The sequence below is a fragment of the Symphalangus syndactylus genome, chromosome 15 (genome assembly GCF_028878055.3).
Source record: "Symphalangus syndactylus isolate Jambi chromosome 15, NHGRI_mSymSyn1-v2.1_pri, whole genome shotgun sequence".
In the NCBI taxonomy this organism is placed as follows: Eukaryota; Metazoa; Chordata; class Mammalia; order Primates; family Hylobatidae; genus Symphalangus; species Symphalangus syndactylus.
The window spans coordinates 80646575-80660722 of NC_072437.2; the positions used below are offsets into that span (position 1 = coordinate 80646575).

The following is a 14148-nucleotide window of genomic DNA, read 5'->3' on the forward strand; positions in this document are numbered from 1 at the left end:
TTTATGGATATGTTAATTACAGATTTATAATAGCAACAACAGGAAGTTAAATGCCTGACACACAGGCGTGTGGTTCAATTATTTCATATCTACATTATACAGCCATTAAAAATCATGTCTTTGAGGAACATTTGGTGACAAGAAAAATATTTATGATATAATGAAAAATCAAAACGGTACAAGACTGAAGACAAGATGATAGTACTTATTTATTCATTTATTTATGGGCTTTTCCCTCTGGTCATATACGTGACTGGAAAAAACTAAAATAAAGTGTTAATGGTGGTTATCTCTGAGTAATGAGATACCAAGATTTTTTTTTTTCCTTACCCCTATATTCTTTTCTTTCTATAATTTGCAAGCTTCAAACATACTTTTGTTTTTTACTTTTATAATAAAACATAGTGGTTTTAAAAAAACAATTGTCAGCTCTCACAAGAACACCCAGCTAAGTTGGCACCAGTCCACTGTATAATTGTTATTAATAAATGATAATGCATGAAATTCCTGCCCCCACATGTAAATAATTATAATGAAAAATAATTTATTTGTCTCAGACAATAGCCTCTGGGCCAGAGGCTTTAAACCTTGTGTTCTGACTTAAAATTCATCCTGCCAAAAGTCCTGTCTGCTATATTAAATACTTTTTTATTTGTTGAGACAGGGTCTCACTCTGTCACCTACACTGGAGTGCAGCGGTGTGATCTCGGCTCACTGCAACCTCTGCCTCCTGGGCTCAAGTGATCCTCCTGCTTCAGCCTCCCAAGTAGCTGGTACTACAGGTGCGCCATGTTGCCCAGTCTGGTCTTGAACTCCTAGGCTCAAGAGATCCGCCCACCTCGGCCTCCCAAAGTGCTGGGAATACAGACATGAACCTTCACACCCAGCCTATATTAAATACTATTGATGCATGAAGAGAGAATTAATACCTGTTGAGTATGTACTCTAGGCTTGGTGTTAATGTACATGGTTTCATTTAACACACAAATGAGGAAGGCGAAGTTCAGAAATAACTTGCCTCAGTCACACGGCTACTCAGTGATCAAAGTGGATTCAAACCCTCTCAGTCGGGTTTGAAGGCCTCGTCTCTTTTGACCACCACAAGGCTGGTGGCAACTTCAGATGAGACGTAGACTTCATTTCAGGCATTTAAGAATAGATGTGCAAGGCCGGGCGTGGTGGCTCACGCTTGTAATCCCAGCACTTTGGGAGGCCGAGGCAGGCGGATCACGAGGTCAGGAGATCAAGACCACGGTGAAACCCCGTCTCTACTAAAAATACAAAAAATTAGCCGGGCGTGGTGGCGGGCGCCTGTAGTCCCAGCTACTTGGAGAGGCTGAGGCAGGAGAATGGCGTGAACCTGGGAGGCGGAGCTTGCAGTGAGCTGAGACCGCGCCACTGCACTCCAGCCTGGGCGACAGAGCGAGACTCCATCTCAAAAAAAAAAAAAAATAGATTTGCAAAATATGTTGCCAGTGCTCCTAATGTGAGGGCAAAATAATTGATGATTATTTCTTTTCTTTCACATACCCTAGTGGAGGTACTGGGGAAACTGCCAAAAGGAGACAAAGTTCAGACAGAAAAGAGGATGAGCGAGTAATCCACCAACTGGGAAACCCCTGATAAAACAGGCAGTGATTGTAAAGATTAGCCCAGCCCTCTGCCTAGGGAGGGAGGTGGCCACCCGCAGTGACTGGCAAGGACTGTCAGGCTCTGTTACTTCACAAATATCTCCCCCACCCCCTAGGTCAAGGTGCTGCTCTTCCTTTGTACTGGGTCAGAACCCCATCTCTCAACAGTCATTGCTTCGTGTTGATTACAAAGCCTACGTCATAGACTCTAGACAGGTATCTTAAAAAAGCTGAAAACTTTCCTGTAGAAGGGACAAAGACCTCGAAGATTATCTCACTTTACTTTTTCCATTGAATAATAAATGACTTTTAAAATTTTTCAAAAAGGGCCTATGGGCTAGATACTGTGTTAGTCCTGTCTTTACATGTATCATCTAAGTCAATCAGGAGATCAATTTATAATCAAAACATCTTAGCTGGAACCTCACAATTACAAGTACTTCCACATACATTATTTCATTTGCTTCTCACAATAAGCCTTAAGGAAGGCAAGGTAGGAGTTATCCCCATTTTACAAACTAGGAAATTAAGGCCCACTGCCACTTCGTCTGGCTTACTGGAACAGACAGCAGCTTCCCTGGAAGCCAGGGAGGACTGGCCCTGTGTGGAACGGATATGAAGGTTTTGGTTGAGAATGTGGCAGCCATGTGTCCCTGGAAGACAGGGTGCTGAAGAAGGGTTTTAGGGGAAGGATGGGGGTCATGAATATCAGAGTGGAAAGATAAACTATGTCTCACAACATTGCCTATGGGGAGCTCTGTATGAATGGCTTCCTCCTCTGGCTTTCCACTTTCTCAATCCTGTTCACTCCCCAAAACCAAACCCAAGTCCCACAGATCCAGGAAACATTTCTTGATTATCTAGCACAAAGAAACCATACAGGTAACACCTGAAAGTTTTCCTAGGCCTTAGCTCATTACAATGTTATGACATGTTTTTGAGATAGGCTTTGCCATTCTTTTTACAAGTGAGAAAAAGGAAGCTCAGAGAGGTTATGTAACTTGTCAGGCTGACACATTTAATAAGCAGCAAAGTCTGGATTTCAAACTACATCACATCATAGCTGCCTCAACTTCCTGTACACTTATCATGTCCTGTATCTTGTCATGTGTTTCTTAATTCCTTAACTCAGTTATAAGTTCCCCCAGGGCAGACAACTAGTCTTATATTTCTTTGTAACCCCCATTTCTGTTCCCCTAGAACTTAGCAGAGCACTATGAGCACATAAGTCCTCAATAAACATCATATGTTAAATATCTGCTGGGTAGGAACAATAATGATTAAGTGGGATTTTTCTGATACTCTGAATATTAGGCTCTCTGTTGTATATAATTAAAACAAGAGTGAACAAGAAATATATAATTTCTCCTAGCTGTAGTGTAATCAGGCATTCATTATCGTGTCTAATTCTGTGTTCTGTGAAAAGAACTGCTTAGTAAGCATTTTCTTTGATGAGGATAATCAAATACAGATATCAGAGAGATTTAAAAAAGACAAAATCATCAAACGTATGGAGAGGCAATGATCTACATGGTATAATATTCCACCTGAGACTAAAGAACTTTCAAGGCAAAAAGAATACTTTTTGACAATTGGATATTCAAGGAACACTAAGAGAGGAAGTCACGGTGTAACTGGGATCTTGTACCATCACACATTATTCTCTATCAAGAAGATGGATGAACTGTGCTACTGTTCTGGGTGAGGAACAGAGAAGGAGTACATTTCAAGGGCTATTCTGAGAGAAGGGGTTTGCTCTGAGACCTTTTCAGCATGTCGGTCATTTAGGTACCACCTTCGCTGGCAGGCAAACTTAATGAATATACATGTTATGCGCAACTGATTACCCTGTCAGGTCTCTTTCTATTTCCCTCCCAGTATATCGTCAGTTATAGTTTTGGAAATACAAAGAGCTCAAACAGACTCATTGAAATTAGAATTTTTGATGGTGGGGATTAGCTCACATACTTCTAAATTGACATTTGATAAACCAGGCTAAAAACAGCAGTGCCTGTCAATCACATTTTCTTGCCAAACCCTATATATTAATCTTAAGCTGCCAAGAGGCAGAGCTTCTGATTTCCTTTATGTGGTACATAAAGTGCTACATCCCCATATGTTCAACCAACATCAAGCAAGAAGAACAAATACCAGGTTTGTGGTACCTACATTTGAATCCTCATGGCTGTGGCCATTGGTCTCGACCAATTCCTTCGTACCTTTTAACTGCAAGTTTTAAGGAAAAACAACACAAAACAAAAAAATGAATAAGCAAGCAAATCTCTTAAGTATATCATCTTGTTAACTGATTTATCTGAGGTTGCATTTTATAAAACTTCCAATGAGGTAAAACAGATGGAGCACATATTTCTAATGAGCCTTATTGGAGCCAGTTTGAGACTAATATTTTATGAAGTTTGATGCCTGGCAAAGAATAAATGGGTCTTGGTCATTATTTTTTAAATAATAAGATTAGAAAGCAGTTCCATAGGCATAAAATGTATAAAATTGGTTCTTAAGAATAATAAATGATTTCACTTCCTAGTTGGATTGCTATTAATTTAAACCCTGCAGTGTTTGCAAGTTGCCACCAGCAAAATGATGTTATATTAACGATTATTCGTGAATGATGCATTTTCAGCTGCTTTTAACATGCTACTGTGCTATTAGACAGGTCCTCGAGAATATATTTGAATGACTGACATCTCTGGAGGACTAAAAACGGTTGCTTCTTTGGTAGAGAAAGAGTTTGGATGACATCTCCTCGGCCGCTGAGGCATTAGAAGAAATGATATTTCTCTAATGAGATTTTTAACAGTGAACATTTGAAAACATTTCTCTTTCTCAGAGGCTTAGGAGTAATCAGTTATAAGGAGGTTTCAGGAAACCTTTAATTGTCATTTTATCCTATCCTGATGCAAAACAGACATTTAGAATCAGACGGCAAAGGAAGAGGGTGAGCTGGCTTGCAACTGTTTTGCCAGTATTTTTTCCTGACTAAGGAAAGCAGCATCTCCTCCATTATCTTTTTTTATGCCTAATACAAAGTATTCACGGTAGGAAAAAATACTTAAGATTTGAAAGAAAATCAATGCACATATACCACCAATGTGTTCGATTCAGAACATTGGTTCCTTCTGGCTACTTGTGCATATTAAAATGAAAACTTCTTTAGTTTTTTAAGGTCAGTCTTAAACTCCCAGCAAAAAAAAAGCCCTACCCACTCTATGCCAAAGAAGGGGTTTTGCCAAAGGAATGGTAACATGAAGAAATTGAGGATCGGGTAGTTGATTATGGACCAAAGGCTCTTTGGCTCATTTCCATATCACTCCCACTTAAGAAAAAAGTCTGCCCACTGTTCTTTAGGGCAACATCATTGATGGTTCTACACACGACAGACACAGAGGAGCATGGGCAATGTATGGCATATATGACAAGGCAGAGGTGTGCCACAGTGATAGGAATACTGTCTATTATCACAGCACACAAAACGACTTTTTAAAATCCCCTCACTCTTTTCCTAGCTGAGGGTTTCTTATTGTAGGTATCCGTCATCTTCCTCTTCAACTCCTCTGCTCATCCCACCTTAGGTCCTGTAGCTTGTGCTCCCATGAGTTCGAGTGGGGTTAGCTCAGAAGGTCTTGTTCTTTTTCAGCAGAAGTAAAGGACTATTTTGTGAGTGTCTGTTCCACCTTTACGTGTTTACCAACATAAATGTGCCAGTTGCTCTCCTCCCTTTTAAATAAACTCCATTCTTCCCATTCCATGATGTCCTCTAACTCTGCCCTCGCTTTTTCTGCTCCTGTTTATTCTCCCCTCACTCCCTGTCTCCTGGCATTGTTCACTCCGCTGTGCTCCGTTGCCAGAACCACGGAGGAAACCCCTCCCCGCTGCAGCCAGCCCCTCTCCTTCCTCGAGCTGCAGCTCCAGGACAGCTGCTGCTTTGTTCTTCTCTCTGCTCCCCGTTCTTCTCTCCTTTAGCTGCTACTCTCCCCCAGGTAGGGCTGAACATCCTGTCTGATGGAACCGAGGTTTGTGAACAAGCTCCAGAGGTAGGAAGCTATCCTCATTGTAAAGGAGATGAAAGGCAGGAGTCAGTGGGGCCTGGAGGGACCTAGAAAAGCTGCATCTTCGCAAATGGGAAGACTGAGAGCTTAGGGGTTAGCCTGGCCTTCCCTGGAGGGGCTGGGGCCTGAGGGTGGGAAAGGTCTGCCTTCAGGACCTATCCTTTCTTGTCAGGATGCCCAGCACGGGGCAATCCTGTGAATAGTAACCTGCCAAATCTGCAGAGCAGGGTGTATCTTTCCCTGCATGTGTCCATTTGTTTAGGCCACATCTATGTGGGCACTGAAACTGTTTACGCATAGAGTTAATCTACATAAATCCAAAGAAAGCCTCAAAGGCAGTGGTCAGTGGAGGTGAGAGGTGTCATCAGTGCACATCTGTGTGTGGGTGCAGGGACATGGAAAGAACCTGTACCCTGCACGGCCCCTTTTGCAAGAACCACCAAGGGGTAGCAGGTGAGGGGCTCTTGGACAAACAGCTTGGTAATGGCACCAGCACCCAAAAACATTTGGCGTCAGGCTTAAAGATTCTTGGTATCTTTCTTGGAAAGAGCTATCCCATTTAAATTAATATTGCAGATTTAAAATTCTTCCTTCTCAATTGTATTTTCTAGGTCTTTAATGATTTTAGCTGTTTCGAATCTTCTTCACGTTCTCTTTTTTTTAAAATAATGGAGAGTAAAGTGTGATGTTTCGCCTATACCTGTGTGTGCTCTGCTCTTTAAAAATGCACGCCATAACAAGATATATCAATCCTTTCAGCAAAACTCAGAATCGATTTTTATGACTAGGGTTTGGACTTCAAAATAAAGGATTTGAGTCATTTAGAGAAAAGAGAAATTCACCCCTCCCTACTTCAGTCAAAGCTATCTAAAAGAAAAAAAATCGGGGTGAGAGAGCAGAAAACAGCAAAAGCTCAGAGCTATATCTGGTTGATTTGGAGCAAATTTGGACCAACTCAGTTCCACTTTGCTGGGAGTCTTTTCATCATATAACAGTGGGAAGCACAGTGATTTCAGGTCTCCTCAACTGCAGGCCACTGTGAATTCAGTCAACTAGATTTTTCATTTCAATCTATTATATCTGAAATCACACAGAGTCAGCCTCAGTACAAGTTACTGAATCTATATTCATCATATAAAGATAATTATTAGTTTTATAAAGCATTTTCTTCCAAAGCTATAAAGGTTTATAAACGAATATCTGTACTTTTCTCTCACAAATCACTCATACCTTTGGGAGAAAATAACTAAAAAGATATTTTCTGGACCTCAAACCATTAAAAAAAAAATCACTCATAAAGTGACATAGAGCTGACTTTATATTTTCTCAGATGTCACCTTTGAAGTTATGTATACAGTGTAAGGTTATTTATACAACATAAAACCATGATGAGCGTGAAAAATTTAATACAATCTGCATTTGATTACCCACAGAGGGGGTTGGGGTTACTGTATGCAACTTTTCCTTCAAATTACCATTCATACACAAATTACCATTCATACATTGTTGGCAGCAAGTGAAGGCCAGAAATAGGAAGGCATTTCAAGAGCTCTCCTGGCTCCTCTCATGTGGATAGTGGGCTTAGATTTCACTCTGCTGCCTGCCGAGTGTTCCATCTTACCCTGCTGTAAGACAATACTTTCCAATCCACTTATCAATGTCAGGCCACACTTTTGTATCAAAGAAAGCCAGAATGAAATGATCAGATTTACAAACTTCATATAAAAGGGCTGTTGATCACCATGGTTAGATAAGTACCCTGATGCACAGGGAGGATATTTTTTAAATGTTGCTATGAATCAGTCCTTGTTCATGTGTCTGCAGGAGTCTCATAGGTTACGCTAAACTCATTTTCCTCACTGTTAGACTTAAGAGGAAACCAGCTGTTTACTTTGAAACATACCCCATTGACAGTATTTTGAAACTTTATCAAAATTTTGTTGTCTTCTGGAAGAAACTTTCACACAACACTGGCAGGCTTGGGCAATCTAAACAAGTACAGGAGTGAGGATAGCGATGCTGGGAATGAGGTTATAAATTCCGCATAAGAAAGCTGCTAGGAAGTTTGACAGGGTTCAGACTAATTGTACTGCAGATTATTCTCAGTAAATGTTTGCACGGGCGATGCACGAGGGAGGTATGCATTGGGTTGTTTGAACTGATTCATAAATCAGAGCTGTTTCATGCACTTACTTGTTCCTGCAGGACTTTTAGTAATGCTTGTGTATGGGACTGCTCTTCCTTTGCTTGTTCCAGTTCTGACTTTTTGTTGTTTAACTCCTCCTGGATGGTTAGCAATTGCTGTGAAATTAAAGGATATTTAGCATAAGTAGGACTGAAGGCCAGGTGATTTAAAAATATCCACAATACCCATTCAAAATTATGAGTAGAAGATGTTTACACGTCTTGAAGCTTAATTCAGACCTCAGTTGTCCTTGTGTGTTTTCCACAGTAAGTATCAGGGGCATTGCAGTTTTGACACACTGTTAGGTTGTTTGTGATACTGATGCACAAAACTTGTTTTCAGATTTGTGAAGGCATGATTATATTCCTTTGAGCAAATGCCTATTTGTAAAACTACATAGGATAGTGCTAATACATTACATTCATAGATGAAAAAATTATAATATAGTCATCTTGTCCACTGTTGCTTCATTTCACGTATTATAGTAAAGCTAGCTTTACAGTAACTCTATAAAGCTACTTTGCCAAGTGGCTGGGACCACAAAAGATCCTTTTACTTTCTCTGTTATGACGGTGATGTTTTATTAGATCAGCAGGACTGAAGTCCAAACTGCAATCAATATATCAGCTGAGAAAACTGCTGATATAAACTGTCAAAACACTAAGCTATGGCCTACGCTGCTATTTTTAAGCAGGGCCACTGAAGGGATTTTTGTAAGCCCTGAGCTTCCCTTGCCCTATCAACTGTAACTCATGTGAAGGCTTTCCTTGTCTGCCAAAAGCACAGCACTGTGCAGTGCGAATTCTTTGGGACATGGTGATATGTTAATATATACATAGGCTGAAGAATACATTCAAGAGCTGCAAAACAGGCCCTGGAAACAGCTCTGACTATTCAAACTTTCTTGACAACAAAGGACTAGTTCGAAAAGACAGAAGTGCATTTCTTCTGCTACTGTACATAACAATTCCTGTACTAATCATCTGGAAATGTTAGTGGATTCCTGCCATGAAGAGACCTGTTTCCAACAGCCAGGCTACTTGTTCAGGGCCTTGACAAGCTGGCTGCAGAGCTGCCTGGCCAGTTCCTAACCATCAAAGCCTGGAGAAACACTGGCACTGGATTTCTCAGGCTTAAACCTACCAACTGGAAGGATTAAATTAAATCTCCAAAAACTACTGGTTTGGGGGGATTTCGCAGGGTAGGAAGTATCAGAAAAACACACTGCTTTCCCTGGGGCTTGCTTGTTCTGCTAACTACTGTGGCACTGGGTATAAATGTAAGAACCTACTTTGGTCCCGTAGCATAAACAGTGATTTCTTGCAATTTTCTAAAAGCTCAGTGTGTCCTATTTTACGACCTACCCATGGAATAATCAATCACATGTGAGGTAATGTACACATTCCACATGTGCTCACTTAACAATTTATGGGATTTAATTGTGCATCATTGATTAAAATACAGAAACCAAGGAGCCCTTATTGCACTTTGGCACAGTGACAAGCACCTACATTGTGTCCAGACAGTGGGGAATGGCTCTGTTCCTTCATTCACATTCCTGACTGGCGCCAGAACAGTTCCAAAGGGAACTGGTGCCCTGACTTGGGTAATGCTGAGTGAATTTTACTTCGTGAGACAATTTCAAGTCCAATCCTTAAACCTCTTTTGAAAAATGAGCCAAATGAAAGACAGGAAGTTGTCTTCAAAGGTAGGTAGTTTATGTTTGCTTATTATTGCGCTTGAGGTGGCAAAACCAAAAATAACTGATGTCCAGAAGAAGGGAGGTGGACATTAATAATGGTGTATCTGTATCATCAGACACTATGCAGCCATTTAAAATGAAGTTGCACAAATGTCTTCTAATGACACAGAAGAAGCTCAAAATGCACTGCTCAGCAAAAAAATACATCCAGATTACAAAATTTAACTTTGCAGCATATTCATAGGAAAGGATCTAGACGCTGTCTCTGGGTGGGTGGGTTCATGGATCTTTCTGTTTTGCTTGTCAATTTTCTGGTATATCTGTAACAAATACACACTGCTTTAGTAATGAGAAAAAAATCAAATGAATTTAAGATTGGGGAAGAACAAAGAAAGGAATACTACTTGGACACATCTCTCAGCTATTACCAATACTGTGAATAAATAAGAGGGAGAAGTGCATTGGAGTCTTCATTTCACCCACACACTTACGACTCTTCCTTCTATTAAAACACACACCCACACATACCCCTTTCCCTTGACCACTCTTCTTCTTTTAGCCTCCCTCTTATCTCATCCATTCTTGGATTCACACTTTTTAAATGAAATGTCTTCCCTCTCATCAGTGTTTCCTTTTCTTCTTATGTGTAGGCAATCACTTCAATGATGTAGTGTCTAGATTTTTATTTCAATGTGTTTTTCCAAAACGTATATTGTTGTCGTTTTGTGTGTATTTTTATGTGATATTATGTTTCTTATTGTTTACTATGTTTTAAATTAGCATTATGTTTTTAAGATCCATCCATGTTACTATTTTTTGTTAATAAATGAATTTATTAAAAAAATCTAATAGATTTTCCCCTTTTATTCCCAAAATGTGCTACACATAAGGAAACTTTGAAATTCCCTTGAGATTTTACTGAGCTTGATTTATTATTATTTTTTGTTATACTTTAAGTTCTGGGATATATGTGCAGAACATGTAGGTTTGTTACATAGGTATACACATGTTACTATCTTATCCATGCTTCTGATGGGGTACATCCACCCCATTTTACCCAACCTACTCTCACAGTGATGGCCATTCAGATTACCCCAATTCTTCCCGCTGTATACAAGCCTGCAAAGGAACATGCTAGTACAAGTTCCCTTATGGCCCTATGGGAGGATTTCCCTGGGATGCGCATCCAGTGGTAGAACTCTTAGGTAAAAGAGTGAATTTGGCAAAGCTGCTCTCTGGGATGGTTATGCCAGTCTACCTGCCTGTCAGTGGTGTGTAAGAGCTGCTGTGCTCTACTGAATAATAACACTAAAAGCATTGTTCAGCTTTCCAATTGTTGCCAGTTTAATAGAACACCAAGATTCTTCATCTTTGAAAAATTTTATAACTTCTTTGATTCCCTGTGATTTTAAGCATCTTATATACTTGCTAGCTATGGGGGTTTATTTATAATTTTTTAAATAGTCAAGAGCAGTGGTTCTTAATTCTGACTCTCCATTAATATTATCTGGGAAGATTTTCAAAAAAATACTTATTTCTGGGCCTGACAGAAGACCAATTAACTCAGAATATTGAGAGGTGGGACTCAGGCACTGATCATTTTTAAAACACCTTCACAGGTAATTATTCTAATGTGTAACTGGGGATGAAAACCACTGTATCCTGAAATGCTTATTTAATCTTGCTTATTTAATCTTCAGTCTACTATAATGTGACTTTAATCCCTAGTACTCTACTCAAACTGTTCTCACTACAGTCACCAGTGCCTTGCTAATTGCCAACTAGTATTCCACGTTCTTTTCTTCTCACTACACGCTCTCTCCGGGGGATTCTATTCACGCCCATGGCTTTAACTACACATCACATGTGCTGGTGCTTTACAAGACTGCCTTTACAGCCTCTGCCTCTTTCTTACCACCTACCAGACCCTTCACTTCCTGTGTTTCCAACTGTGCCCATTAGCACACCTACCCTTCCCACCCCAACCAGTCTAAACCTCTTCCCCTGGTATCCAGAGTTAAAACCCTGAAGTCAACGCTGGCCCTTTCATCATCATCTTCACAACCTCTTTGCCGGTTCCTTGACCTTTTCTCCATCCCATCCTTGCTGTCATAGTAAAGGCTACCATCTCCTCTCCTCTGGGTTCTTCCTGTTCCCCCTGCCATTTACCCGACACTCCTGAGAGAGTTGACTTCCCATGAATTAAAGCACTCCCATGATTAAAAGTACTGTTAATTCTCTAACACCTGTAGATAAAATCTAAACCACTAAACTCATCCTTCCCCAGACATGCCAGCTGCTTCCATGACTTGTGACAAGTTTCCCACTCAGAATTCTGCCTGGCTGATTCTTACTCATTCTTTAAGCACCACCTCAAATGTTACTTTTGGCCCAAGATCAGCTCAGATGATGCCTTTGTAAAATTGAAAAGAGCCCCATCCTCTCTAGGTAGAGACAATCCCTTACCAGCCATACGCTTGGGCACTGGCTTTGAGGCTTGATTTCATTCCTATTTACCCCTTTGGCCAGCTGCTCTTGTCCAGGGCAGAACCTACACTATGAAATGTGGTAGCCTTGGGTTCTTCCTCCATAAAAATGTTCTCTAATCACTGAAGCAAAGTTAGTTCATCTATCTTCTTGCTTCCAAAGCACTTAATATGGTATACCACATTTCATATCTGTCTCCCCAACCAGACTACATTCACCAATATTGAGGTCAATGATTAGGTTACCTCTAATACATAACAGGTGCTGAATGAATAAATGAATAAATGAAGGGATAAATGAATGTTTGCTCTTGTTTCTCCACTTCTATGGGATTAAACCATGATCCAACAACAAACAGTAAAAAAAAACACTCCACCAAAACAACAAGAAAAACAACCCCCCCAAAAACCACCTTAGGAATGATAAACTACTAATGTATTGTTCTAAACATATGGATACATAAAACTTTTTGAGGAAAACAGCAGTTTCATTTAAGACATTTTGATTCATTACTTGGCAGTTACAGATATCCTTTTTAATCTGAAAAGAAATATTTCTCAACAGGCTAAAGAAATCCAATCAATGAATTTATAATTACGTAATTTATTCTCCAAGTTTCACCACAATAAGCACAAAATCACCACTATCAGAAAAATAAAATCACTCCTAGACTGTTTTCTGCATTCTACAAAGTTAATGTGCTCTTTTGTTTTCAAGGAATAAACTCATAATCTAATATTTATGTATTCAAAACAATGGTGATTCAAAACTGCCACTCTTCATTTGACTAGAGGTCCTATAAAAACAGGGAGGTAGTTCACAACTAGATCATTTAAGTCAGCCTTTCTGGTCTTTTTCACTTGAAATTTATGAGTCTCTATAATATTCTTTCTAGTTTGAATTTTTAAGTACTAAAGTGCCTCAATTATAGGAGTTCATAAGCAGCTAGAACTTAATCAGAAGAGTCTCTTGGTTGGATTGGCTGATGATAGCATAATTTTAATTTAACATTTGAGAGTGTGGTATTAAACAGATGCACTATTACATTCTTTGGTGGTTACAATTGAGTGTGTTCCAGTTAGACAATTATCCATACGCCAATCAAGTGGAAACACTTGGGCAGACCATAAGCAGGTAAATAAGTGCTGTACCTGACACATCTTGGTATTTCCAGGCCACTGATTTAATGGGATCATTTGTAATGCCCTTTAGGGATGGAGACTTCAGTATGTAATGGGTCTTTCTTTCTGACAAATTCAAAGAGCATTACAAATGTTATTTGGAGCCCTAGAATAAGTGAGATCACATTTCCATTTTTACAGATGGGAGAATCATGGGCACATAGAGATTAAGTCATGTATCCAAGGTCATGCTGTCTGGGAGAGATCTACCACTTGCACAACTCAATTTTCCTACCTCAACCGGTGGTTTCTATCCTGGAAATTCACGCTGCGCTGTGAATTTGGAATGGAAATCAGAACATGCCAAACTTAAAATCCTCCTAGCAACGACTTCTATCTAAACATTCATCATTTCCACTTAGGAGCCAGGCTTGTTAAAGACATGCTTTTGTGTATACTTCTGTGAGCGGTGTGGTAAATTTGACGTCCCTTTAAGAACAACAACCCCTTCCTTGTCTCTTTTCTTAAATTGTATAATTTTGTTACCAAGGTGAAGTTTTTATATAGTTAACAGATTATATAAGGTTGGTTCCATGAAAGTCATAGATGACAGTGCAAATACCCTATGTGAAATACATCAGCCACATCTTGTTGTAAGCTGAGACTCACAGGATTGTGATTAATTCAGGAATCTTTGGCAGGATAGTGTGGGGTTAGGGGAACTTCTGTGGGATGGAGGAGTAAGTACTCTTTCTAAATTTAGGTTGGTGGTGGGTCAGGTAAACTAACACAAGGTAGATACAGACAGTGACACCAACACACACACACACACACACACACACACACACACAATTTCTTTTCTTCTTCTCTTTGTTTCAGGATTTCCCCAGTGCTTGGCTCTTTGTTTAGTTCTAAAACAATCTGCTAATATTTATTCATTCATTCCTTTAGTTAA

The 14148-nt window shown here is 39.7% G+C and overlaps 1 protein-coding gene across 12 annotated transcripts in view; it reads right to left on the reverse strand.

Moving 5' to 3' along the window:
- ENOX1 (ecto-NOX disulfide-thiol exchanger 1) overlaps window positions 1-14148 on the reverse strand; it is a 597973-nt gene that overhangs the window by 46399 nt on the left and 537426 nt on the right. For 11 of the 12 annotated variants that reach the window (XM_055244863.2, XM_055244859.2, XM_055244860.2 and 8 more), the window contains 2 exons: window positions 7892-7999; window positions 3801-3857 (listed from right to left, as the gene is read on the reverse strand). In XM_055244863.2, coding sequence (XP_055100838.1) covers window positions 3801-3857; window positions 7892-7999 — 165 coding nt within the window. The remainder of the gene's footprint in view (window positions 1-3800; window positions 3858-7891; window positions 8000-14148) is intronic. The other variant, XM_063619114.1, reaches the window with a different exon arrangement.